The sequence below is a fragment of the Haplochromis burtoni genome, unplaced genomic scaffold (assembly GCF_018398535.1).
Source record: "Haplochromis burtoni strain Fernald_Lab_line unplaced genomic scaffold, NCSU_Asbu1 Contig_242, whole genome shotgun sequence".
NCBI classification, from domain to species: Eukaryota; Metazoa; Chordata; class Actinopteri; order Cichliformes; family Cichlidae; genus Haplochromis; species Haplochromis burtoni.
Genome location: NW_024582603.1, coordinates 485,791 through 512,559, shown reverse-complemented (window position 1 = coordinate 512,559; position 26,769 = coordinate 485,791). Strand labels below are relative to the sequence as shown.

General features: G+C 40.6%; 2 protein-coding genes across 9 annotated transcripts in view; one reads left to right on the top strand and one right to left on the bottom strand.

Annotated features, from left to right (window-relative positions):
- The window catches only part of mapk8b (mitogen-activated protein kinase 8b), a 30,991-nt gene extending 26,796 nt beyond the window's left edge, over positions 1–4,195 (bottom strand). For 4 of the 5 annotated variants that reach the window (XR_006055192.1, XM_005938012.3, XM_014338654.2 and 1 more), the window contains exon 1: positions 3,891–4,194. The gene's annotated coding sequence lies outside the window, so the exon portion shown is untranslated. Of the gene's footprint in view, positions 1–3,890 lie in introns of all 5 variants that reach the window. The other variant, XM_005938013.3, reaches the window with a different exon arrangement.
- A 1,566-nt stretch (positions 4,196–5,761) lies between these two features.
- On the top strand, positions 5,762–26,502 carry frmpd2 (FERM and PDZ domain containing 2). 4 transcript variants are annotated; one of them, XM_042227077.1, is made up of 28 exons: positions 5,762–5,987; positions 9,291–9,415; positions 10,030–10,193; positions 10,465–10,530; positions 10,629–10,808; positions 10,923–10,998; positions 13,207–13,294; positions 13,582–13,738; positions 14,582–14,653; positions 14,988–15,162; positions 15,251–15,386; positions 15,474–15,612; positions 15,882–16,034; positions 16,159–16,344; positions 16,836–16,995; positions 17,121–17,313; positions 18,077–18,162; positions 18,371–18,451; positions 18,646–18,753; positions 19,035–19,151; positions 21,406–21,614; positions 21,765–21,863; positions 22,493–22,586; positions 23,979–24,064; positions 24,737–24,932; positions 25,389–25,603; positions 26,149–26,215; positions 26,296–26,502. In XM_042227077.1, exons 2-28 carry the CDS (start codon positions 9,295–9,297, stop codon positions 26,331–26,333), a joined length of 3,462 nt encoding a protein of 1,153 aa, XP_042083011.1. In that variant the 5' UTR covers positions 5,762–5,987; positions 9,291–9,294; the 3' UTR covers positions 26,334–26,502. The 4 variants fall into 4 exon arrangements, with proteins under 4 accessions (XP_042083011.1, XP_005938077.1, XP_005938076.1 ...); XM_005938015.3 differs by having other exon boundaries at positions 18,074–18,162; positions 21,427–21,614; XM_005938014.3 differs by having other exon boundaries at positions 18,074–18,162.
- The last annotated feature ends 267 nt before the right edge of the window (positions 26,503–26,769 follow it).

The following is a 26,769-nucleotide window of genomic DNA, read 5'->3' as shown; positions in this document are numbered from 1 at the left end:
CACCTTAAAAGCTTAAAGCTGTAAGCTAATGATAGTTATATAAGAGCAGATGCTGCTGGTGCAATAAGCTGTAGTTTTACGTCCAGTGGATGATGATCTGACAACTCCACTAATCGCATAAATAATCGGTGACTAGTCGACTATCAAAATAATCGTTTGTGGCAGCCCTAGTTTGAACCACTTGAATAAGAAATTATAATCACAACAGCACAAACCTAGACGACCACAAAGGTAAGACGGGCCAAGATCTACATATAACTGAATGGGAAAAAAAAGAAGCAATCATTTCTGTCTCAACATGAATCAGGAAATACTTAACTGTGCAAGAAGCTGTTAAACTAGCTTATTAATTATTTAGTCTGCACAGGTAAGATTCTGCAGTTTTCCAGATGAAAATCAAGCAGGACTCCGAGTGTAAGCTGCTCTCACCACAGCCAGGCTGGCTTTTGAACGCTCTGCCAGGCCCAAGCACCAGGGATGTTTTCTTAAGACACCAGCTCCAACCATTTAATTAGCTAATGTATGTTATTATCCTGCTCTTAATGATAAATGTTTTTACACATGTGAAAACACACTGAAGCAGCTCAGTAGAACTAAGGTTTAAGACATTTCTTAAAGAAAAATTGCCATAGCAGTGGTGCAGGTTTTTTGACAACTGGCTCAGTTATCAATTAGGATTAGTTTGTACATGCTAATCTGAAAATAAATGACAATACTACAGCACTACAGTATTTTTAAACCCATCAACCCGCTTTTATAAACACATGTGGCACATGAAAGTTGCAGCTGTATCAGAATTCAAATTAAGCACACGTGGCACAGCTACTGCCATCCACTGACACACTGGTGGTGGGCAAATAAGGTCTCTGACAGCCAGACAGAACTAAACAGATAGCTGTGTCAAAAAGTAGCAGATATGGCTTCTGAACTGCTGCTCCTGTCCAGATATTCTCCCACACAGCTGTCCATCACGCTGGGAGCTGATCCTTCTTTTCCCATCTTGTCTACCTTTGTTCCGTTTCACCCAGAAAAGAAAAACCATAAACACGAAATTCTTGCAAATATCAAACAGTTCCAAGTTATCTGGGTGACCACAGTCGATTCCACCAGCAGTATCGCTTTTTATCTTCAAAGCGCTCGCACTCAGCCAAAGTAGCTGCTGCTGATAAGAGCTCACAAGGCCTTATTCAGTGCCAAATTCTGGTACCAATGAAGGCCCTGAATGACACTTCTCTCATGGCCATCTGCAGACACAAACCACGGGGGGTTTATTGTTAAACTTCCTGTAATCTTGGCCTAGATTTCAAGCTGTCTGAAAAACTGCTGATCAAGTAATTGACAATACTCTGAATAAGAAAAACCTAAATTTTAAAAAAGAAAAACAACAACAAAAAAAACCAGGCAGTTAATTTGTGTGAGTATCACATGCCTCATGGTAGCAGACAGGAAACACACCACAAGAAAAGCTTAACCAATCTATAAAGCAGAGGGGCACATGCTATAATACCAGTAAATAGACCCATCCCCTAGGCTCCAGACTGGGGATCTGCTCATTCAGCTTTTTCCAGTGCTGATAGGATACCAATACCTTGGCTTTAGGTATCTGCCAGTATCAAATAGTAATCTGATACCAGAGTTAATGAGCTGTAATCTTCACTCTGAGGATGACACTGGGAATTATTCTTTTAATGTGTGAGACAACATAAGGCTCGACTTTAAAATAAATAAATAAATTTTTAAAAAAAAACTAGGTTAGAACAACAAAGGGACCCAAAGCATCCAATGCCACCTCTGCAACATGTAGAAGAACAACATGCGCCGAAAAGGAGGCAGTGGAAAGCAGAAAGCAGTCTCAGGTGTGACTCCATTTTGCAAAATAGTGCTTTCTGCATTATTTGTAGCTCAAAATTCAATACAAGGCAATACATCTAATCTGAGGAAACGCCTGGTCAAACACAAAATATTCCTACAAACTGAAGAGTGCACTGTTTGACAGCCTGAAAGCCTATTTCAATTAGGACCTGCAGGTAGCATCATCATAGTTGTCGCCAACATATAAGAAGTTCAGCTCACGGATGATGATGAAAATTTTAGAATGGTGACAATCTACAGGTACCGAACCAGGCAGCTGGATAAGCTGCTGACAGACTGGATTTTCCCCCCACCCTGTCGGCTAGTTTAGCATTTTTAAACTGGCTCCGCTTAAGTGTCTTATCAGCATGCTGTTTACAGTAAATAAATGCATTATATGAGACTGCACGTCCACAACCCAAGTATGTAAACATAACTGATAACAGTCTAACATTACTATTTAATACTGTAGTAGCAAACACTGTGACAGCGATGTCAAATCACAGACGACGTCTGAAAACAACAAAGACGACCGGAGCAGTGTGTAAAATGTTGCAGATAACGAAGAGGACGCGTCACAATTCATAATATACAAAAAAATGATTGTTTCCATTTCCTGCTCAGAAATTCTGGGCCCTTCTTTTAAGAAGCTTAATTTATTTAGGTTAATGTATATGATATTAGGGCCTCTGTAGGCAAAAACAAAGCAATATGGACCAACCTTTTGTGTCCATAATCTAAAAGTGCAGAGAGGCACAACCGTCTCTGCTCTCAGCTGTGACTGTTTGAACTGTGACGTGCTGGGTTAATTGTTGTATTTGTGTTAGGGCTGGTCCCAGCAGAAGAATTAAAGCAGGACGAGCACTGCATCGCTACCGTGATGACTGGTTTTATGTCAAACAATGACTCCAGACTCCAAAAAAAAAAAAAAAAAAAGCTACACACTTGTGTCTACTAATAAAATGGCCTGCTGATGGGTGTCTAGATACAAACAGTTGTCACGGAAAGACAACACAAATCAGCTGAAACCATGGTAAAATTCACAAGTTAAGAGGCTTATAATCCCTCGGACATTTCAGTATCAAGATGTCAGAGTGGGCTCGATGTGGATTCATAATCCTGGCTCTGCAGGCTACCTTTTGCTTTTGGTGCAGGAATCAGATTTCTTGGATCTTTTGGCCTGACCATCCCTGTCCTCTTGGCAGGTTGTTCCCAAAAGCCCCGCTAGCAATGTGCAGTGCACTGTGAGAGCTGCATCGCCCAAATATGACGACAGAAGCACTTCAGCGTAACCAAGATGCACATATTGAGTGCACAAGCTGCAACCTGGGGTGATTTCTGCCTAACCCAACTTTGGCCATATAATAAAATTCTTAATACAGCCAATAATCTCGTGTGTTAGATAAGAAACACACAATACTCTGATCTCATCCCTGTTTATAATAAAGACAGGAGCTGAGAAATGCTCTCACACTGATGCAACTGGCAAAAAAAGGAGTACATTTGTCAATCTGCAGGTTAAATCATCACATTAAAAACACACAAGCACAAAGACTGCAGTCTGAGCCTGATACTTTTATACCTCTGTGATGTTACAAGCTGTACAGCTATGCTGCCAAACACAAAACATAAAAAAAGCAGAAAACCGGTGCTGAATAAAAACAGGGTGTATTCAAAGGCGTTAATAAGTGATTTCTGTTTACACTGGGGATGTAGGTGAGCACAAGCTGGAGGTCATAGCGGTTTCCTTGAGGATTTCACGAGTGGCAAACACCACCCAGTTCACGCTTGGCGGTGTAAGCTGTGCTAATGACATGGATAGGTATACTTCCCAGTGTAGCCGCTCACTCTGGTTGCCTTGTACCATTTAGGCCAGACCTGTCCTGCCTGCTGTGGTGCTGGTCACCCTATACGTTATGGTGACACCTATTTAGAGTAACGTGTGTGACCCACATTTGTCCGTTCCCCTCCCAGCAGTTGACAATAACACGTCAAACATGTCTCAGTGGGAGAAAAAAAAATCCATATGTCGAGCTCACCCCTCTCTGGTTAATTCCAACAGTGTCGACCCCGCAGTCGCCACTCGCTGCCTGCTGCCGGAGACACAAGCTGGACGGTGTTTAGGAGGAAAACAGCGCTTTAATCCCTTTCTTCCCTCCGGTTACACTCCCGTTTCGTCACACTAGCAGGCTGGGAACACCGCAAGATACATGTGTAGCTTCTACGCAACCTAGTCTCAGTGCTTCCGCGACCCAGGCAGTTTCTGCCATTTCATACCAACGTCGTCGAAACCTTCCGATGTTTCCTCGGCTGCACAATGAGAACCAGGGGGCGTTCAAAACCGCCTGCGCGTTCCCGGCGGCTACGTCTGCAAAGCGGAAGCGACGGTTTTGCAACGTTTTGGAATGATGTCGCGTTCAATGGGAATGGGTGGATGTTAACTACTTGCTAAAGGGTTATTTAAAAACCTGAAAGGTACAACTACTCATCTTCTACTGAAAACGTTATACAAAAGTGACGAGTAACATTTAAAATAGCGCTAACAAAGTATTATCAGTTTTATAGCTGTTTTCTACACCTAGCTATCAAGCAAATGTAAGACAGGTTCACATAAAAATAACTATTCCAGTTAAACTTATACATGTTAAAGCGGCAAATGAAAATAATTTTGTCCTGAATGACAATTTAAAGGTATTTATAGACTACTTTTATGAGGTGTAGCCTTTGCTTTACTTTTCTAAATAAAAACCTTTCATTAAAAGTACAAAAGTTGTTCCATAGCATCATACTTTGTAACATTTTGACTTATCAAAGCCTCAAAATCAACATTTATCACATACATATAATTAAATTATGTATACGTAAAATACATATGACATTTTATTCAGCACCCTACACAGATTTGGTGTTGGAGAGGCAGTCTCCCATTGAGTAAGAGAATGGTACACAGACGGGCTCACACCACAAAGATTCACACGACAGCTCACTATCTCCATCTTTGTTTGCCATTTTCACTGACCTGCTCACTGCAGCAGCGCTAATCAGTGATGCCCAATTGTCAGATCAACACCTCAAAATAAGAAATCACACAGTGGACTTCAATATTTCATCGCTATTTCATAGCTTATGAACTGCAATATTTATCATTCCAGCCCCACATTTTCTAATATATAATTATACACAGCTTTACACATCAATTACCTTCTTTTATTTAGCTGTTTATCCATTTTTTATTATAGTAAGTTTATTAAATCAATTTCCATTCCTTGTCCTGTCAGTACCTTGTCTCCACACTTCATCCTGTTGTCTATATATATAAAAAAAAGCTTACTCTGGCAGAGAATGGGGGAAATGCAGACGTCTCTACGAAGTGCTCTTTCATATGTTAGGGTAATAAAAGAAGTAATTAAACAGACAAAAAAATATATAAAACTGCCTCCCCAAAATGGCACAGTTTTCTCAAGGAATATTTAACTTTTGAGCCTGTCTAATTACAGGACTTTATAGTACTGAGGTATCCGAGGTTGTAACCTACATGATTTACAACCGAGTTGTTATTTTGCAAGTTTTTAAACGCAAAGCTGACTACTAATGATGTAGATTGTCAGCATACTTTAAACAAAAGAACCTGGGCCCAATGAAACATAATGCTTGCCTGTCCACAGATGCATAAATCCAAGTTTCAGAAAATCACTTTTAGAGAAGTCACATGAAGCTGTCAGTAGCTGCATGAACACATTGTGTTTATTCCTGCTTTAACCTAATGTGTCACTAGTAGTTGAAGCATCAGATTAACACAGTGCTGCCTACAATGGATTGGTGCTTTGCTGCCCCATCTGTTGTTAGCTTGCCCTGCAAATCCAATTATGTTCTTAGTTTCCCCGGTCTAAAAATAGTAGAAAATAAGGGAAAACGCAGAGGGCCACATCATTAGATGCGAGCACAGGGGAAATTTGTGCTATGGGTTCTTTTTCTTGTGATGAGGAGATGACTGGGGTGTCACGAGCTGCCAGACGGGAGCGCCGGGATGAGGGAGAGGTGGGTGGAACGGCAGCAAGGGATGAATAAGAGGAGGAAGGATTAGGTTCAGAGAAAGGAACTTAAGAAGAATCTCTCCAGATACTGGATGAAATAAGGTAGGCTCCATAATGCGTGGAATGCAGATTTTATCGTTTATAGCCTGAGCAGCGCTCATCCGACAAAGTGTAAAAGTGTGTGTTTGCGTACAGTCACACAGTTTGTCACCAAAAGTCAGCATGTTTTGTACTTTATCCTTCGTGTCAGCTGCTCACTTTTTATTCTAGAACAGTGCTGGTAAGTTTGCAGAACAGGGAGCAGTTGAGAAAGGCAGAAAACACCCATTTCAATCCCACACACAGTGAGTGAGATGCAGCTTATTAATAAGAAAAACAGGAGTATTTTACTGAGCCGCCTTCATTTTTATCTGTTTGTGTGTAAGTGACACAGAGCAACTGAAGTCATTCATCATGTGCTCTGTGTGAAGAGAAAGACTGTGACTTTTGTCATTTATGTCAGCACTGCAGTGACTTACTTTCTCTGCAGGAGTTTTTATTTGGAGCTGTGATTTTTAAATCAACTGATGTACTTTGCCTTATTTGTGTCAACGAATGTGTCTGCATGCCAATAAAACATCTTTAAAAAAGAGGGCTTTTCATTGAAGGCATTTTCAGTGTTGGGTAAAACTACTTTGAAAGTATAGGTTTGCAAACATGTTGGAAGAAGCTGAATAACAGAAGTGCTACATAATGGTAAAGTCTTATAAAGCGCTTTTCTACAATACTCTTCCGGAGCACTCAGAGCACTAACATCTAACATTCATACTCTGATTGATGCATCTGAAAGCAACTTGAGGTTAGTATCTTGCCCGAGAATATTTGGCATGCAAACCCACAACCCTCTGATTAGTGCTCTACCTCCTCAGCTACAGCCACCCCAATGGAGTAAGCTAGTTTGGTTAAGTAAATCTTTGAAGAAATAAACAGAAAAACCGACATTATTTAAAGAAATAAACACGTTAGTTCTACATAAATCTGAAAAAGTGCACCATTCACTGCAGAAAGCAAGAATTTCAGTTATGTCATGTATACACACTTGAGGACCGACAGCTTGATCCCCAATCACGCCTATACATGATCACTAAGCAACACCCACTCTTGACTTCCAAAAGGTCAAGTGTGAGGCAGTGGCTGCCTGACAAATACTTTACCTGGGCATGGCTTCGCAGTGGTCAGCAGGGAGAGAACAGCATGCTAAAAAAAAAGTGCTTAATTTGCAGTAAAGAAGCAATGTACAATAAAAGTCCTACATCATTTATTTCCTTTTACAGCCCAAACTTATTGGAATCGTGTCTGCAAAGGGCCTTAAGAGCTGCCTAGATGATCGTTTGAAACTCAGCATTGCCTTATCTCGAGAATAGGGATGGAAAATGACAGTGGCGATGAACAATAAGCCGTGTTCAGCTCTGAATTTTTTTGACATGACTTGCAGGAAAAATGAAAGGCATTTTCGTTGCATTCCATTAAGCTTCTTCAGTTCTCCAGTTGTTACTGGTATTGTGCACGGTGGATGACTGGGATACCGCCCTGGCTTTAATAGACATGTTGTAAGAAAGGGCCACACTAATTGTTTCCACACAGACGCTTGACCCTAGGTCATCTTGAATTAAATCAAAGCACACGTAACCTGATTAACAGAGCTTGGGTTACTTGGCAATCGATCATGTTGCCAGGCTCGGCACAGTAAGCTTGTCTGCTTTCTGTCACTGTTTTAATGCTGTTCGTGTGTCGGGAAGGTCATGGAATAAACTGTATGCCAAACTTTAGTTCTGTCCAGCCAAAGAACCTGCCACCAGCACAACCTAAAAATAAACTGAATGAATAAATATAGTAAATTAAAGACACCAGCGTAAAAACATTATATAAAGCCTCGACAACTTTCCATGCCTCCGCTTTTATTCCTTCATTATACTGCAGTGGCAACAAAGCAGGAAACCTTATAAGTTATTAATGTTACTAAGAGTTGGGTAAATGTCTTAGGTTGTTAATCTGGTTACATTACAGCTTGTTATATTCCCTGTACTATAATGAAATAGTAACTTAGTTTTCTCCTTCGTCTTGTTATTTGCTACAAAGTTTGTTGACAGGTTTGTTGTTGCTGATGATGATAAGTTTTTTGTAAAAAAAAAATTGTGTATAATCAGTTTTGTGCTTTCCCTTAAATTCTGTCATATACATATGGCGTACTGTTACAATAGCCAAAGTTTCAAATAATGACGTTACAGAATGTACAAGTAATCCCTGTAAGCCATAAACTCAGGCTTCAGACAGCACTAAAGGTTCAAGTTCAGACAGTTTTTTTCTGCTCTTGAGTCTGTGTGATGTCAGTGAGAGATGCTGAGAGCCCCACCCTCCTGACAGGCAGCCAATCAGAAGAAGATTGCCTTTTAGGACGGGCGGTCTTAAAGTGAGAGGATATAAAAAGACTGAGGGGCTATAGTAATACCCAGCATAAGATGCCTTTTTTTTCAACAGTGAGTCATGCAGGGCTGTTCTGATTGAGTCCAAGAACAAAAGCTTTGCCTTTTTTCTGGCTGTTAACGGAGAGAAAGCCTTTCTAGCTCTGAGTGGGACAAACTTCTAGGAATGCCAATTTTTTCCTTTAAGAAATCCCACTTACTCAAAATGTATTTTATATGATTTTCTAACATTTAGGAACTTTAAAGCCAATGTTAAAGTAAATATAAGCAGGTAAAAATCAAGGATTATTGCATTTTAATTTGTTCAGTTGTGACCCATCCTGCATATCTTCCTGAACTGTATTAAGTATGTATTGTTTAAAATACATATATTAAATTTATAGGATTGGGAAATGATAATAGTGATGAGCAATAAGCCGTGTTTCATGTTCCTGCTCAGTACACCGGATGTTTTCACTTACTGGAAGCTTCTCAAGGTAATTTAGCACTTCAGAAATCCTTTAACCTACGCACATAAGTGCTTTAAATGTGCTGATCACCACGCTTAGCTCAGCAGGCTCTTAGTTAGCACTGATAAAGAAACTGATTCAAAAATACACTTACAACATCTAACGTTTTCTGTTTCCTTATCTTTCATTTAATCTTCAGACGTGCATATCAGTATGATTTGTTAAGAAAATACGCTAAGCGCTTATCACAAGAGCTTTCATTTAAATATAATTCTATTGACACAAAAAAGGAAAAATCAACTTTCAGAAAGCTTCTATGGCATTTGATTGAGTATTTCATCTAAAATGAGTCTATTTCACAAAATGTAGTGTAGATGAACATCTGAACTTTTACGTTGTAACATAAGGAAACAAAGAGCCTTATTCTCTTGCAATAAAATAAAAATTTGGTAATGGGGTGCTTTGGGTTTGTCTCTTTTGCTTGTGTATCCCAGAAGTATGGGTACGTTTGTGACCCTGGCAGAGGTTTTGGAGGCCCGGGGCTCACCGCTGGATGAGGATGAGGTCTGGTGTCTGCTTCTTGCCACCACTGATGCCTTACTCGAAATCTCCAAAAAAGGTAACTTTCCTTCATCACCTTCCCAAATTCACAACTGTTTAAGGACAGGGCTTGATTTAAAACATAGACTGTACAATAAAGATGGATATAGCCACTGTACTCATTAGTGTATGAGGTCCCATTTTGAAACCTTTCACGTTTGCCATGGTGTTTTCGATGTGAAACGGTCGATGTAGATGATTACAAAGTAACCAGGGGACAACTCATAGTCATAGACTAACTATTTGTCAGTTAGGAGGTAAGGCAGCTGTATGCATCCTACTTTTTCTTTCTTTTGATGCTAAGGGAGCTCATAATGTACAAAATGAAAATCATGTTGTAATTATTAGGACCTGAAACTAGCAACCAAGACTGTAAATGCTTCCATACATGAAAGTTTATTGATGTTTTAAACTGAGGGCTCTTTCCCCATGAGCCCAAAGAAGTCACCTTCTCGTTGACCCCCTTTTCAGATCTGAAAGTTACATTTAGTATCTCTGATATTCTTTCTCTAGTCCAAAAGTAATGTTCAATAACAAACACACTGTGGCTGAAAGCATGCTCTTATTCAAAGAAATCTCTTTTTATCAAATCTCTCGAGCTGGTGACAAGCTTGTGGTGTGCTCTCCGTTTAGGTTCAGGCAACATGTGCAGCGTGCTGAGCCCAGGCTCAGTGCTGCTCTCAGCCAACGGGAGTCTGGCCTTCAAAAGCTGTGCTCGAAATGAAGACGTGGCCTCCTTCACTGCCCCTGAAGTCCAGCAGGGTCACACCGCCTCCTCGAGGACTGCAGTCGAAAAGGTGTGTTGTTGTTGCTTTGAGGTCTTTTATATTGCAGTGCGTGCTTGTTCCGAAAAACAGATGTTCCACAAGCACAGCTGTGGCCAATTTGCTAAATATGCAGCTGACTAAATTTGGAAAATCTTGCACTGACCAAAAGAAAAACCATAATTGGAAATCATGCATGATACCTCGTAGGATTAAAAAAAATAATCTCTAAATTGTAGATAACAATGAAATCTCAGGTTAACTTATTTAGTAGTCACGTATTTGGTGTGTATCTACTCTTCAGATGGTTGTATACTCACTGGGGATGACTCTTTATTGGTGTGTTGACTATCATCTACCTCACAACCAGGTACTCCTCCTCTTATATCTTCCCGTAATCTCATTCTTCTTTATTCTTAGCACTTGCGTGCCATTCATTTTGCTTTTCTTCTGTATTTTTCTCCACAGCCAGTCCAAATAAGTGCTGAGCTGGAAGGTTTGCTACTGAGCATGTGCGAGGACATGATGTTGAGAAGGACGGACCTGCTAACGGTGCTGGAAACCTGTGAGCTACACCACAAGGCTTCAATGCTTCCTCCTGCAGAGCGTCTTATTAGGCAGCTGGTGGAGGATGTTTACAGAAACTCGGTGAGTAGTGGTTAAGTGTTTAGGTTGAAGCTCCGCCGGTTAGCTGAGATCATGTCTGGTTTTGATTTTTGTGATAACTCTGTTTCCTTGAGTTTGACAATGATTTCTTTACAGGCTGATCACGTCTCTATGGCTGATAATGGATCCCAGCTAACAGACCGCAGTCAAGTGGTCCGGGACAGATTACACAGTAAGAAAGTGCTTCTAATTGTCAAATGTAATGTTTCTGAAAAGTCTTATTAGCTTAAAGCATTAGAAAAACAATAGCACTTTCATGTCTGTATATTAAATGTAAAGCTGCTGCAATCAGCAGGTATAGTTCATTAGTGCTCATTAATGAAAGTGTAGATCTAGTTGAGGTCCACCTAATAGGGGGAAAGCAGGTCTTTCATCAGTTATCACTTTGTCTGAAGAGGAAAAAAAGAGTTTAATGTTGATTGTCAAAGGTCTGGTCAAAGTACACTACCTAACAATGCTTTACAATAGCATGAGATTGATGTCAGTCCTAACTATAGTGATGATTGGTGCTGAACCAATACTCCTCTAGTGGCACTGATAGGACAGTTACTCTTCAGATGAGTCATGTTTTATGGTCTGTCCCACTTTTCTCTAACATTTTCCGTGGTACACGAAGGCTGTGTCCCAATTCAGGGTCTGCACGCTTGAAGTACGCATTTTAAGTGCGATTACGTCACCGCCACGCGACGACGGCTGTCCCAATTCGAAGTGTACTTCAAATGCATACTCCAAATATTTCCCCAAATATCAAGCATGGTTCGGTTCACGCTTCGTGGTCCCATATATCCCACAATTCATAGCATGGCAGTGGGTGTGGATAATTTTGCCGCAAAATACGGCAGGAGGGAGCGGGCGAAGAGTGAACTGTTAAAAATAAGTACTGAATAGGATGTCACTTATTTATGTGCAAATGTTTAATAACGAAGAACATTAAAACATTGCTGTTGGCCACATGTCGGCAAAGTTATGTAACATTAGTGATGTTTGTACTTTCAGTGTTAACTTGGTTTTAAAGCCTCTACAAATATATATATCATAATAATCGGACAATACATATAATATTGTCCATATTATATTTACGTTACCACAGTGAGATGATTTTAGTCTCATGAACAACATTAACTAATTGTTATTTACTAACTAATCTTACATGACTGTTCAGCACAGAAATGAAGCCCAACAATCATGTTTTACAGTCCCGTGGTCTCAACCTCAGATACTCAACTAATCAAAGTGATGTCATGACAAAAATGAATGACCAACAAAACATTTTTTCTCCTTCATTTCTGTCACACAAAGCTGTATGAAACATTTCTTGTGGTTATATCATGTATCATGGTTGCTAGGCAACCTGAACAGCGCGACGAAGGGTAGACCGTCCCATTTCACAAGCCTCTCACTTCCGCACTTCTTGTACTTATAGTACGCGTGCAAACCCTGAATTGGGACACAGCCTAAGAGTTTTGTCATTTCTCACTGATTTGTGTCATTCTACGTTCTTTCAGCTTGCTAGCTGTCAAGTGCCAGCGTGCCAATTTTGACTCCTGACTGTGTGCACTGCTCTGCTTGCTGAGTTAACTTATGCTAAATATTAAATTAAACAAAAGAGAGAATGTTATACTAGTATAAGTTATGTTGTTCCTTCGGGGCCCCCTGAAGGAAATCCCCTTTCCTACTGTCCTAGAGACACATAACTGTGTTAAGTAACTCCCAAGCAACAGTATAAATTTACTTGAGTCATTTGTGTTATTTCAGCAGAATACTGTGGCTGGTTAACTCAATGGCTTTTCAGTAAATCAGTTTAGCATTTTAGAGTAAGTAAGGTTTATTTATATAGTGCTTTTTAAGAGCAGAATTCACAAAGTGCTTTACAGTACAGAAGTAAGTATACACCAAATTAAAATAGTATAAAGAGATAAAAATAAATAAGAGCAAGCCTACACAGGTGGGTCACAAGTTTCTTGAGTAAAACACAGTCTAACCTTTACATAACCTCCATCCATGCATCCATTCTCTTCTGCTGGTCCTTGTGAGGATCGCGGGTGCAGTTTTTCACTGAAACAACACAAAGGACTCAACTGAAGAAAACCTAATTTGTTCAGTAAATCTAACTACATTATTCTTTAAAACCAACAAAAGTTGATATTTTTTTAAAGTATAGATAAAGTATAGATTTTTATATAAAATGTGTTCATTAATGAGCCACAGAAGTCTCATCATCCGTGGACAGAGCTTGTCCCTGCTTCCAGGCTAAGCTAATATGCTAAGCTAACTACATGTTAGACATGAGTGGTATCAGTCTTTACCCTGCAAGAAAGCTAAGAAGCATATTTTAAAAATAATATTCAGCTTTTATGTGACATACATGTTTATTTTTCAGGGAGCTCTTTTAGTAACTCGACATGGTCGCTGAAGAAGAAGATGTCCGGAACATTCTCGGGGGTATCTTATTCAGCTAATGCCACAGGGTATGAAATGTGTTTTACACATCTTATAACAGCTTTCTGCCACATTTTAAATCCTATTTTGTTTGCGTCACGGGTGGGCATGTTCAGTGAAATGTATTTGCTTAAATAAGGTGTGGTAAAATAACTAAAAAAAGACATAGAAACCATACAGAGTTGTCAAATCCCAAAGGAGTGTTTAACAAAGCTAGTTCCATCAAAATGTTACTCCTGTGTGCACAAGCTATCATCTCATGAGTGACGGATCTCACCTGCCATCAGACTGAGAATGGAAATCTAATTTTCCCCAGGATTCCCTTGGGAGGCCGGCAAATAGAGAGATACGGCAGCTGGCAGCAGCTGAACCGCAGCCCCGGTAGTCCTTATATGGATGGTAATCGAAATGCCAACTCAAGATCCCTCACACAGTTTGACTCCTCAATGAGTCTGAATGATAAGAAAGTAAAGGTGAGTGCATTTGTGACATTATATTATAGTATAGTATAATGTTTCCCAAAATAATTGTGATAATGTATGTAATTTGTGAATCATCTATATATTTAGTTATTACTACAACACATTGAGAAATATGGTCTTTTTAAATGGTTCACCAGTCTGTGAAAGACAAAGTAGGCAAAATTCTCAACAATGAGAACATTTTTCAGTTTTAGCTATAATGTTTGTTTCTTTTGTTCACTGATTGAAAACTCAAGAAAACAGTCTTCAAAAGTAAAAAATTTAAAATAATATGGGATATTCTGTTAGCATAGGTTAGAGAAGGAACAAGGGTTACAGGGATAAGGATTTGGAGCAAAATATGCCGCCATCCAGACTTTTTTCCCTTAATGAATTGAGTAGGACACCACTTCCTGTGTGTACCACAATCACACAGTAAAATTGTCAGTTTCACAACCCTCCAGTGGCATATCTACAAGGTACCATAGTTCCCCCATGTCCCAGCTACTTTAATAAAGTTTAAATTTAATACATTTGTATTTATACTTGTATTTTGTATTTGTTGTGCCACTTTCTGCTTTTACGTTTTCATTACAAATGTCATGCTTTGTACCCTTTACCTTAAAGTGTACTTATTATTTTACAGCTGAATTACATTATTATAGATAAACCACAAAACCAAATACAAATAATAAGAATGATGAACACGTAGAACATTAAAGAGATATACAAGCAACAATGGATTAATACTTATGATCCAGTAATATGTATATGTTTCTGAAAAGTGCCATTCTATGTAATGAGTATTCTTACTTAAGGACACTATATTTTCCTCTCCATTTTCCTGTGTTGCAGGACATGGGTCCTGAGTTTATTAGAGTGCTGGATGAGCCGCTGGTTGTCTTGGAACTTCCTGGATCCATTGTGGTGAGTACAGTCCTGATATTTTAGGAGATTTTCTTTCAAGGACACACAATACTAGAATACTGCTAAATGTGTTTACTCAAGTACAGTTTTGATGTGCTTTCCTCAGTTGCATTGGTCTCTGGTTGAATGGAATATTAATCAGTTTAGTTTCAAAATATCCATTATAGAATTCTGAAGAGTAATATTTTGCAAAGTGAATATTTTGTCTATTCATCTAAAAAATTATATCTTTCATAATCTATTTTGTTCATCTACAACCAAAATTGACCCGTCAATCCTCTTAGATTAATTAGACAGATAAAAATCTGATATTCTCAAACTTCTATTTTTGCAGTCAAAGAAAGGGAAATCTCCTACCACTCAAAGAGAGCTGAGTGTTGTAATGCCGAATGGCCAGAGCATCCTTGTCAGGTGCGAGGTGAAATCCAGAGGAGGAGACGTCTTTGACATGATTGTGGCTCACTTCAACCTTGTGGAGCATTTCTACTTCGGCCTTGCTTACATTGATGGTAAACGTTTTTGTGTGGTGCTGGTATGCTGTAACTGATACATTATCAAGTCACTAAAGTTTTTTTCTTTTCTCTCTTCTCTGGTCAGATAATGAGTTTTTCTTTGTGGACAATGATACCAAGATTTCTAAAGTTGCTCCAGATAGCTGGAAAAAAGTGCCTACTGCCACCTTTGTCCTTTTCTTCAGGGTCAAATTCTTCATCAACGACATTTCTCTTCTTTTGTATGTTGTTTTTCCCCCTGTTCAATTATTGCCAACAGCCCTAGTTTGAGGGAGAAACCTTTGAGTGTGTGTGATCTTCTCCATCAGGCACAAACAGACCCGACACCAGTATTACCTCCAGCTTAGGAGAGATCTTTTGGAGGACAGGCTGTCCTGTCATGAGGAGACTGCTCTGTACCTAGGAGGTCTGGCCATGCAGACGGAGTATGGAGACTCCATGCCTGAGGTTCTGTACCTGAAGCTAAACTATAGTTAGAATATAGTTATATGCCGTCACTATAGTTAGTTAGTAACTCATATATAAATTGGATCAAGCTGGAATCCAGGTAGAGTGCTTCTATAGATCCTGCTTATCCATCATACCCTTAGTTTGGGGCGAATATTTTGATTATTATTGTTTAGCTTATGATCCTGATGATGTCATTATCCTTTAATTCTGTTCAGAAATTATTTGAATAGCATTAACATAAGTCTGTTATCTGGTGTTCTTTGCAGGTATATGGTAGGGGCTACTACCGCCCTGATCAGTATGTCTCCAAGAGTGTGTTGGAGAAATGTGCCTTGCCTTACATTCAGGGGGAGCTGTTGCGACTTCACACCAAAAATGCTCAAATGCTCACCGACGAATCAGAACTTGAATTTCTCAAGGTATCAAACCTGTCTTTATTGTGACAATATTTAAATAATGATGCAGTGTGTTTTACTATATCTTCATAGCTGTGACCACTGTTAGTCTCACAGAAATGGTGGTTACCGCTTTGTGTTTTCTTAGGTGTGTCAACAATTGCCTGAGTACGGCGTTTCGTTCCACCGTGTGACACGAGAGAAAAAGCCTTCAGACGGAGAGATTATTCTTGGGGTTTGTGCCAAAGGTGTTATTGTCTATGAGGTGAAAGATGGCAGCAGATCCACTGCTCAGACTTTCTACTGGAGGGACACAGCAACCATCTCGTCTTATGTGAGTGAAGTAATGGTTTCGCCATTGGTTGGTAGTGACCATAAACTCTGTGTAAAGGATGGAGCTGTTGTTTGCTAAGCTATTCTTAAGTCTCAATAAGTTCTGGCTATCACCGTATTAGGTCTTTGAAACCATACTCTTTCATGGTAGCTGCTTGTCCATCACAAAGTTGGCCGGACCTTAAGCTCAACCTGTTGAGTTATCCTTCTGGATAGTAATGGAATTCAAAAAGTACTTTCATAATACTTCAAACTAGTTATTAAGACCGTAAACCTAGCGGGAAAATATTTACTGAGAGCATGAATCAAAGGAGCTTAGGGCCATTTGCCCATAGACTTCCACACAACCAGACATCTCTTTGCAGCCAGAGTAGTTGCCTTCTGCTGGTTAGGAATGAGACTTGGAAGCTTCCTCCATGTTTTATACAGTCTATGGGAGTGACACACGGTTTCCTTTCATGGTCTAGAAAATTTTCCTTCATTTTTCCGCAGAAGCATAAATTTGTAGTAGAGTGCCGGGGCAGCAAGAAGAAGCACACGTTCATCACGGAGAGGTCGAAGATAGCCAAATACCTTTGTAACCTTTGTTCAGCGCAGCACAAGTTTAACAATGAGATGAACTCCCGTCAGCTAAGCCACAGCCTGGTGTCAGGTTAGTTATTTCAGTGTTACTCTGTCTCAGTGAAGAAATACACCAAGAAACTAACAAAAACACAACCATAAAGTCTACTCTGCTGTCCAAATACTAAAGATGACTTCTGCCTCTTTGTTCTCCAGAGGACAACATTGTGCAGTACGCAGCAGTGTGCCGTGCTCACAGCAGCCAGCTTAAGTCTTTCTCATGTTCTGAGACCCCTCAGGATGACAGCGGTCTGACCACGCCTCAGAATGAGTCCATGACCAAGCTGTATGATGATGTCACAGCCAAGATCGAGGCCCGCATAAAACAGCAGCGCCTCAACGAGCAAAGGTACTTTGTTTTCCAGCGGTTTTTACAAGCATAACGCTGTTTCCTGCACTGAACATTCAATTTACAGATGAACCAAATCATTATGACCACTTAAGGAACACTGATCGTGTTGCAGCATCTAATATATACGGATATATTAGATGATAAGTGAACAGTTGGTTCTTGTAGGAAATGTGTTGGATGCAGCAGAAATGGGCAGGTGTTAAGAGCTGAGTAACTTTGACAAGAACCAACTGGTTGCTGCCAGCCACCTGGGTTGGATCATCTCTGAAACAGCAAGGCTTGTGGTGAGTACTTACAGGCAGCGACACCTAAGGCAGGGACAAACCTCCAACTGGAGCGAGCATGCTGTGCTGGAAGAATGCTGATCCAAGTCACGCCTTACAGGACTTAAAGGATCTGCTGCTGTCGTGTTGATGCCTAATGCTACAGAACTGCTTCAGAAACCCATGCTTTGGTTTGTGAGAGCTGTGCTGGTAGTGCAACGTGAATACCAACTAGTGGTGGTCGTAATGTTTTGGGTCATCAGCTTTTTATCTCATAACTGTAGCAACGACAGAGGAGCAATTGGCTTTTATGGCCCATACTTTCGTGAGAATGTCAGTGATTCTCCTGCAGTTATGTAATCCTTATCTAGATTATTATTTTTATAAAAGTGTACTAGACAGGTGAATAGAAGAGGAAAGATATTAAAGCTTTCATGAAGTTACCACGGGTAATTTTTTTGTGCTTTGTGTTTCTTATTTAATGCTTGCTCTAGCAGTCAGCGCAGCAGCAGTGTTATGCTCTCACCATCGTGCTCTCAGAGGAGTGGATCTGAAGCCCCTTGTGGTTCGCCAGCAGCCCAAGGTACACTATATAACCAAATACACTTTCAGCCACTTTAACCGACATATGACAGGTGGTTTACACCAAGTACTCTTATGATAGAGCAGCATCTTAAAAATGTTTAATTCTGGTTGGTTGCCTTGTGATTCAATGCTCCATCATCAAGTCATTGAAACACAGCTGCTTTTCCCACATGTTAACTCCACTGTTAAACTATATTTTTTTGTAGAAACTCCAACTAAACTGGGGACACCATCTGAGAGAGAAGTTATATGTGTTTCCTTAAAGAAAGACCCAAAGCTTGGCCTAGGTAAGCTAAACTCACGTTGTATATATAGAATGCTGTTTTCAAAACCAGCTGGACATAACTAATACATGTTAGATACAATCACTGTGCCATTTCTGCTACATATTAGTACTATTCTGTATAAATATGTGTGATGGTTCCTCTGGAATATGTTCAACCCAACAAACTCTCTGTTCATCTGGTTTATGTTTTTACAGGTATAGTAATAGTTGGCGAGGACACAGTAGGGCGTTATGATTTGGGCATCTTTGTAGCCTCTATTGTGCCTGGTGGACCTGCTGATAAAGATGGACGCATCAGAGCTGGTATGGACTCATGTGGATATTTTACTTAAAGTTAAGTAACACCACATAAAACACTTAGAAAGAAGGAAAACGGATTCCAATATATTATGCTGACTGTTTCATCCAGCATCGTCTTTTATTCTAAGAAAAATGATGCAGAGAATATGTAGCATGTAAGAAGAAAGGAGGACAAAGATGGCACTTGAGGTGTCTATGGGGTGTTTGAGGTCACATGTAGTCTGTACATGTACTGTCACTGGACACTAGCACCATTTAATTTCACCATGACCTTTTCCCTACAGGTGGCCGTCTGATCTCTCTGAACCACATCAGCCTGGAAGGTGTTACCTTCAGCGAGGCAGCAGAGGTCATGCAAAACAGCCCAGAGGAGGTGCAGCTTATTATCTCACAGCCGAAAGGTGCTTTGTGTGCATGTGTGTATGGATGTATGTGTGTGTGTGGTTACTGTATCTGTAATAATACTTGAGTACTTGTGACCTTTGACCACTTTTATGTGTAATATTGAGGATTCAGCTGGTTATTTTTTTTTCTACCTTTTAGCCTGCTAGCAACATTTCAGCTTTTTGTTGATTCCACCTTCCAGCCTCCATTGTCACTATAAAAAGCTTGAAACCGCAGTCTCCATTTTGACTTAATGCTGAGAGTGTTAATATGTGTTAGCATTTCATTCTTTCTGCTTTGCCTTACATTTAAAGTCCTAAAAAAAAGAAACATAAAACAGGATTACGTAAATGGCTTGTATACTTTAAGATTTTAAGACTCAGATCAATGTAAATGAATAATTTTATTACATGTTCTTATTTAAAACCAGCAATATTTTTTCAAGCAGATTCTGTTTAACTTTGTTTAAAAAATAAGTATTTATAATGGGAAACTGCCCACTGTTGCTCTGTCCAAGAGTTTCAAGAAGATTTGATGACAGATTGCAAGACTAGCAAGTACCCAACAGACTTATTTTGTTACTAGTCAGGTTTCAGTTCATGTGCTAGCTTGTATAGACCTAGCTATCAAAAAGAGACTAAAGAAGCACTGTTCACTCCCGACTTCTTCTCGAGCTCTTCTCTCAGCCTTCTTCCTGATTTTGCTATCGCTCAGTATAGCTACATTTACCACGACGGCCATCTTCCTCTGCTTGTCCACCAGCATGGCAGGTTGGTTAGCCATCACCGGTTTGTCTGTCTGTACCTGGAAGTCTCACAGGATCTTAGCTCAGTCATTCTTGACTACCCATTTTGACCTCAGGACTTCCAGGTCACACATGGCACACATGTTATGTGTACTATGCCAGTCACTTGGTATGGCGTTCCATGTATGCCCTACCTGCATCTTGCACCCTGCTGATATGTGCTGGATTGTCTTTGGGGCATGTGGGGCATTACACAGCCCACACCTGGGGTCTTGCCTGGTGTGGTAGATCTCAGCCTCTATGGATCTTGTGCCGAGATTTTGTTCCTGTGCTGTAGGGCTGTGCAATATGACCAAAATCTCATATCCTGATATAAGATATCTATTGTCCCGATAATGATATAAATCAAAAAAATTTTACATTTTCTGTAAATTCTGTGAATCTTGGGCAGCTCAACTTGCGTGAGGTGTTTCCAGCTGGGCGTCAATTCTGCTTAGCGTTTATTAAAGGGTTAGGGTCAGGGTCCGTTGATCGGCGGACAGAGGCGGTTTCTCGCAGCTTAAGTACAGTTTTTTGTTTTACGGCGGTTTTTCCCGAAGTCACAAAAGTATGACGTCACAATATTCTGACTGGTCACTTGCAATGCTGATCCTGGAACAACATTTACTATGTTAATCTGGGAACAACACCAACACGACGATATCAGATCGTGCGCCATTATTAGTGCTGCCATTTAGTTCCTGATGAAGGCTCTCATGGTCCTGTTGATCTTGTATAGTTAGGCATTCCAGCATCCATGTGTGGGGTATTGACTCATAGGCTTTCTTGTAGTCAATCCAGGCGGTGGTCTTACAGTCTTGAGTGACTGCTTGGTCTACCAGTAGCTGATGTTTTGCCCCTCTGGTACTCCTGCCAATTCCTTTCTGTGTCCCGCTCATTTATTGAACCATGTGCCTGTTCATCATAGCTGCTAAGATGCCTGACAGGAGCTTCTATGTGGTAATGAGGCCGATTATTGGCTGCTAGTTGGATGGGTCTGTTGTCTTCTGGAGGTCCTTGGAGATCAGGACTGTCCGGCCTCAACTTAGCCATTCCAGGTGTCTCTCATCTACAAGCAGCTGGTTCATTTGTGCTGCCAGATGCTCACGGAGTGCAGTCAGCCTTTTTCAGCCAGTAGGCATGAATTATATCAGGGCCTAGTGATATAATTCTTCACACTGGGACCATTTCTTGGATATATGCCACTGTGATGGTCACTGGACCCTTTTCAGGAAGGTTGACATGGTCTGCTCTTTGGTCCAACAGCCACTGAGCATTGTTGTTATGGGTTGCGTCCTTCTCCCATATGCTCTCTAGCAACTAGCTAGCTTAGATAAATTAAAAAAACCCTACTTTTTTTAAACCCTACTTTTTTCACTTGTAGTAGGGTTTAAAAAGTTTTTGCACTACCAACATCTTTGCTGTTGCAAAATTATCCTGTACATTTTCATTTACGATTCTTTGAATACTGTTTCTCTTTCTTACAGTGTCTCTGCCATTATCCACAGTTCCCATCAGTCCCAGCAGCAATAATTGTCGTTCTCCTGGGTTGAGAAAATATATATCCCAGACAACACTAATGACAGATGGACGATCGAGAGATGATAGCCTCGATGAGATTGTGTCAGTCATGATGACGCCAAAGACCAGCAAGAAACTACACTTCCCCCCTGAAGTTCGAGTTCTCAGTACGCAGGTAACATCCAAGCAGTTTAGGGATTTAAACTGTGATAATTCTGCACAGTTAATTGCTAAATATCTCTTTAACAACCTTCTTTAAGCATACTTCAGGTGAGGTAAGGATGAAGCTTGAACTTTGTGTTGTTAATGTCTGTGTTATGTTCAGGATAGCTGTTCTCTGTCATCATCTATGAACTGCGTGAAGCCGGAAGAGATCAGCATGGAGCTCAGGAAGATATCGGGAAATCTGGGCATTAGCATATCTGTAAGTTTGTGACATAAATGAATATAGAATGAACAGATTGGGCAGGGTATTGCCCATTTTTAAGATGTGGACTGCAAACTGAGATTTTGAAAATAGCTTTTTTGGTATTAGCGTTCAATAGCCTGTACGCATCTAACTAATGTGTTAAGAAGAATAATTCGATTAAAAACATTAGGCTTAACAGTCATGGAGGACAATTAGTACAGCAGCTCATCTCCAGCAGTAGACTGCAGCCAATCTTATTAACATCTATGGTCTGACAGGATTAGAGAGAGTTACCTTTCTTGACCTGATCTGCACTGGAAAAGTAAGCAATACGACACTGTAAAGTACTTTGTAGTTAAAGCTCCTTTAATAAATGTTCTTCAATAAAAACACGCAGAATGGACGATTTAGGAAAATAACTAGGATACAACCAGTTGACAGTCAGCTGAGTTGAGTTCTCCATTGCAAAGAGACTGACCCAGATTGACTGGAATATGCTGAGAATCTATCACAGAGGTTGCTCTCCTATTTTATTCAAAATAAACTTTTTAAGCAACTTTATTATCAGTATATCACAGTATAATTATCAATATATCTATGTTGTCATCAAGTTAAACTAAGGTCTTCTGTTAATGATGGTTTAGGGTGGCATCAACACTAACCTTCCTAATGGAGGAATCTACATCAAGAGCCTTGTTCCAGGAGGGGCTGCTGAGAGAGATGGACGTTTGCATATAGGTATTACACTCTTTTGCTCTTTGGCTCTCGGAGGAGGTGGATGCATCTTTCTCCCTCTCCCTCCCTTATCTTCCCTGCTGCTGCTTCTATGTGTTTGTCTAGTCTCGTCTAACTCTAACCCTCAAAGGTTTCCCAGTCTTGTTCTCTAAAACCTAAAGAATTATGGATTTGATCAACTGCTCCTGTAATGGAATTGACACCCTGCTAGGCTTGGGAGAACCCGATTGTCCTGCGGAGACGTTTGCTGCCGGATACTCGATGGTCGGTTGCGTCGTGTGTCTGGCGACACTCTCGACGGAGGACATTGAACGACATCTACCAATTTGGAACCACGATAACAGAGTTCGGGCTGATTGGAGCTGGCTTGGAGCTGGCTTATCGAAGAACAAGAAGCGGCTAAAGCTGTTCAAAATCCCATAAGTCTGGCAGACATGATAGACGATGGCAGGGCTGTGAGTACTCAGACTGTGTTTTGAACGCAATATGGATAAGATCTTGGAGAAGAACAACGGCAATTGAGATAATTGGTGACCAGTGATGGACATTAGACCAACTGTAAAAATTGGATGCAGTTGTTCGCACTAAACCCAAACATTCACCATCTTCACTCCCCCTGGCGCCAGCTGAAGGCCTGTCAAGGTTGAAGCCGACTGGAACAACAAATTCTTCCCATGATAACAGGATTGTTGTCAGAACTCTTTGTACCTCCTTCAAGGCCACCTGGGTCCACTGGAGACTGTTGACCTTCGCTTAACCGGGCGTGGTGACACTTTCTCTCAGCTGAACACGGGATACACACATGCACACGCACGAAACATGTACACTGATACTGACACGCCCTCACTATCACCCTCCCTCCCCCGAATCCAACACCTCCTGCTTACCTCCCATCCAATGTGGACAACGGATCAGCTGGAGGCGCAATCGAAGATTGCAGCGCTCCCAGATCAGCTGTACACACTGGAATACTCTCCCATGTTGCTTGTCTGTGTTTTATTGTGTTATGGTGTGTTGATATCTGTGCATTCCTGGATTATCCTTTTGTGTAACACATTTCGATGTTTTTTCCCCCTTGCTACCTAGCCTGACCTGTCTCCCCAATGTGATGTTTGTGTATTGTATGTACGGTCGGCAAGGTCTGTCATCTCAGTTGTGAGTAACTGCAACTGACAAATAAAGGCTATCTCATCTCTCATCTCTTACACTCTGTGTTAAATCAAGCAATGCTAAAACCTAATGGTTTAATCAAATAAATTAAAAAAACAAACAAACCCAAAAGCAAATAACACGGAGGCACAAAGGAGTCAAAAAAACAATATCACACATTTGTAATTGTAAAAAGAAGAAGTGTTATAGTAAGAGTTAACTGTTTCTTAACTCTTTCATTTTCAGGTGACAGACTGTTGGAGATCGACGGCACTAACTTCCAGGGCTTCACCTACCAGCAGGCTGTGGAGTGCTTGAGTAAAACTGGGGAGGTAAATTCATGAAATGCGACTACAAGGGACCAAGGATTACCAGTGTCTGCATTTGATGGTGACTTATGATTTAGCCATACTAATGATGTGGATTTGTGGATGTCAATGTGAGAAACAACTACTGCATGATGAACTATCCAAAATTATAGAATCAGATTTGTGCGCTCAGACTTAAAAAAAACTCCTGAAAATCATTTGCCTTCATATTAGATACAGTTTGTATCTTTATTGGATCTCAAGCGATCTAAAGTAAGGTCTAAAATAATCTCTCACTAAAGTGCCGGTACTGCACTCTGTCTATGCTGCTGTCCATGGTGCCAACTATAATACCCTGACAGTATAAAGATGGATTTAGTTCACTTCCATGATTCTGGATTTGAGTTCTACGTCCTGTGGTCATTGTGTCTCCAAAGACACTTAAAGATGAGATATGAGCGAGCACAGCGTCCAGACTGAGCCACATTAGTAGAAATCCAACATGAATTCCATTTCCAGCTGCAAATGGATTTATCCTGTCAGTTTTCGGTCTCATCTTTTTGCTTCATATCAAACTGAATTCTGTTCCACCGTGGCCATCCATTTACATTTTTCCTTTTGTTACTCTCATATCTCCTTCCCCCCCCCCCTTTTTTTAACCAAATCCCAATCTTGTCCTGTCTTCTTCTATCATAGGTAGTGTCCTTGGTTGTGGAGAGGGAGTTGGTCAACCTACCCAGGGTCTCTCTTATTGCTGACACCAGCAGCACTGTATCCAATCCGAGCCTGAGTTCATCTACCAGCCAGCTAAGACTCAACAGCTCCTCATCTGTGAGCACTACTTTAAACACGATATCTGATCGGCCCAACGAGTACAGCTTTGTTACTGATGGTACGACACCTCAGCTCAGGTTTAGAAATTAATACATTAATACAAAATTAATACAAAATGCTTAATGGCAAGCACATCAATGAGATGTTTCATGTAGTTAGTCAGGAGGGATTTTGGACCACTATCTTTACAAAAACTGTTACACAAAAAGGTGTAGTGGGGAAAACAGGAGACATCACTCTGACTTGACTGAAGAGCAAACAATACAGATTCAGACTGGCCTATCACATAATCCTTCCAGAGAGGAAAAAAAGGAAAAAGGAATAGGTGAATAAGTGAACTTTTAGGAGTTGGTGTAACATATTCGTAAGCATTTAAGCAACATGAATTAACAGAGACGTTATTGAATGAAGGCATTTACTACACACTCTTCTATCTTCCTTCTTCTTCTCCTTTGCCCTTCCAATGCTTCACCTTATCATTATCCCATTACCGGCCCTATCCTCGACCTCAAAGACAACACCAAGGAAGTGACTCTGATCAAGAATGAGAGTGGGCTGGGCTTCAGCTTCTTGATGTGTGAGCTGGACCCGCCCACCCGAGATTTTGGGAGCCTCGTCCGGATAAAGCAGCTTTTCCCGGGTCAGCCTGCTCAGCAGAGCGGCAGAATACAGGAGGGAGATGTCCTGCTGGCCATCAATGGCCAGTCGCTCAAGGAGCTGTCCTATCCAGTATGTGGAGATGCTAAATTAAAGTAGGCAGTGCAAATGCAAATTCATCCTCGGGGCTGTAGATTTTGTGGTAGATGTTCATTGAGATTTACTTGAGAATCTTTTTGAGTAACTGGGTCATGATTACTGGAAAGAGACATCACTGCTGAGTTTTTCAAATGTACTTTTTTGGTGCTTTGAGCAGCACAAGGCAAGTACAATTTAGTTCTGTTATATTCAAGAGCGGGCTGACATTTTTACAGCTGATATCTACAAAAGTGGACAGCTCACACCAAAACAATCTGTAGGATAAACAGCACTGCAGGCAAGAGGGAAGATTTGTTAATTTGGTGTGAACCGTCCATTTAAGCTTAATCATCTGTGTTTGCTAGTTTTGTTAGTGGGCTTTGATTTTCTTCCATTCAAATCAGATATAGCCTTACGATACGATGGATTTTATATGTATGAATGCTACTGAACTTGGTTTATATGCAGTATATACGATGATTAAAATCTCAAAAATATCTGCATGCATTTTTGTTTGTTATCAACTATTTATCCTGCAGAAGGTGCTAAAGCTTTTCAAAACTTCTCCACCTGAAGTCCAGCTGACCCTCTGTCGTCCTCCACCAGGTAAATACGCACTCTGACGCACACGCACATACACGTTTCTACATGCACCGACTTCACCCACTTGTCTGCCTGTTTACCAGGGATTCTTCCTACAATTGATCAGTTCGCTGGCTCATGAGTGACCTCATCGTCTTGCTTCGCCAGCATCATCTGAAGCAACCGTGTGCTTTAGAACAAAGCAGGGAGTGGCGACGGAGACTGTAGGGAGAACGGCCGATAAAGCTGTTTTGATCAGTTGACAGGAACATTAAGCTGATCTCATAAATGGACTCCAACACTGTAGAAAGGTCAGGAATGTTCCACAGTGTCAGCTGATGTGACTTGACAGCAACACTGTGATAAAAAGCCTGTGGGAGTTTTGTCATATGTGATTACACGGTCACTTTTTATCACTGTCAGAAAGACACTGGAAAGTCTGTTTAATGGTGTTTGATAGTCCACAGGGATAAACACTGCTCTTACATAACTAACATTGTAATTTGGCATAATGTTGCTAACACTAACATCTTACATAACATGCCATGACATGAAGAATGTAACTTTTATTAGATTAA

Excerpts from the sequence above, each read along its gene's own strand:
- frmpd2 (XM_005938014.3), top strand. The coding sequence starts at position 9,295 with ATGGGTACGTTTGTGACCCTGGCAGAGGTTTTGGAGGCCCGGGGCTCA. Across the intron at positions 16,035-16,158 it reads CAGAACTTGAATTTCTCAAG|GTGTGTCAACAATTGCCTGA; the intron begins GTATCAAACCTG and ends GTGTTTTCTTAG. Across the intron at positions 25,604-26,148 it reads TCAAGGAGCTGTCCTATCCA|AAGGTGCTAAAGCTTTTCAA; the intron begins GTATGTGGAGAT and ends TTTATCCTGCAG.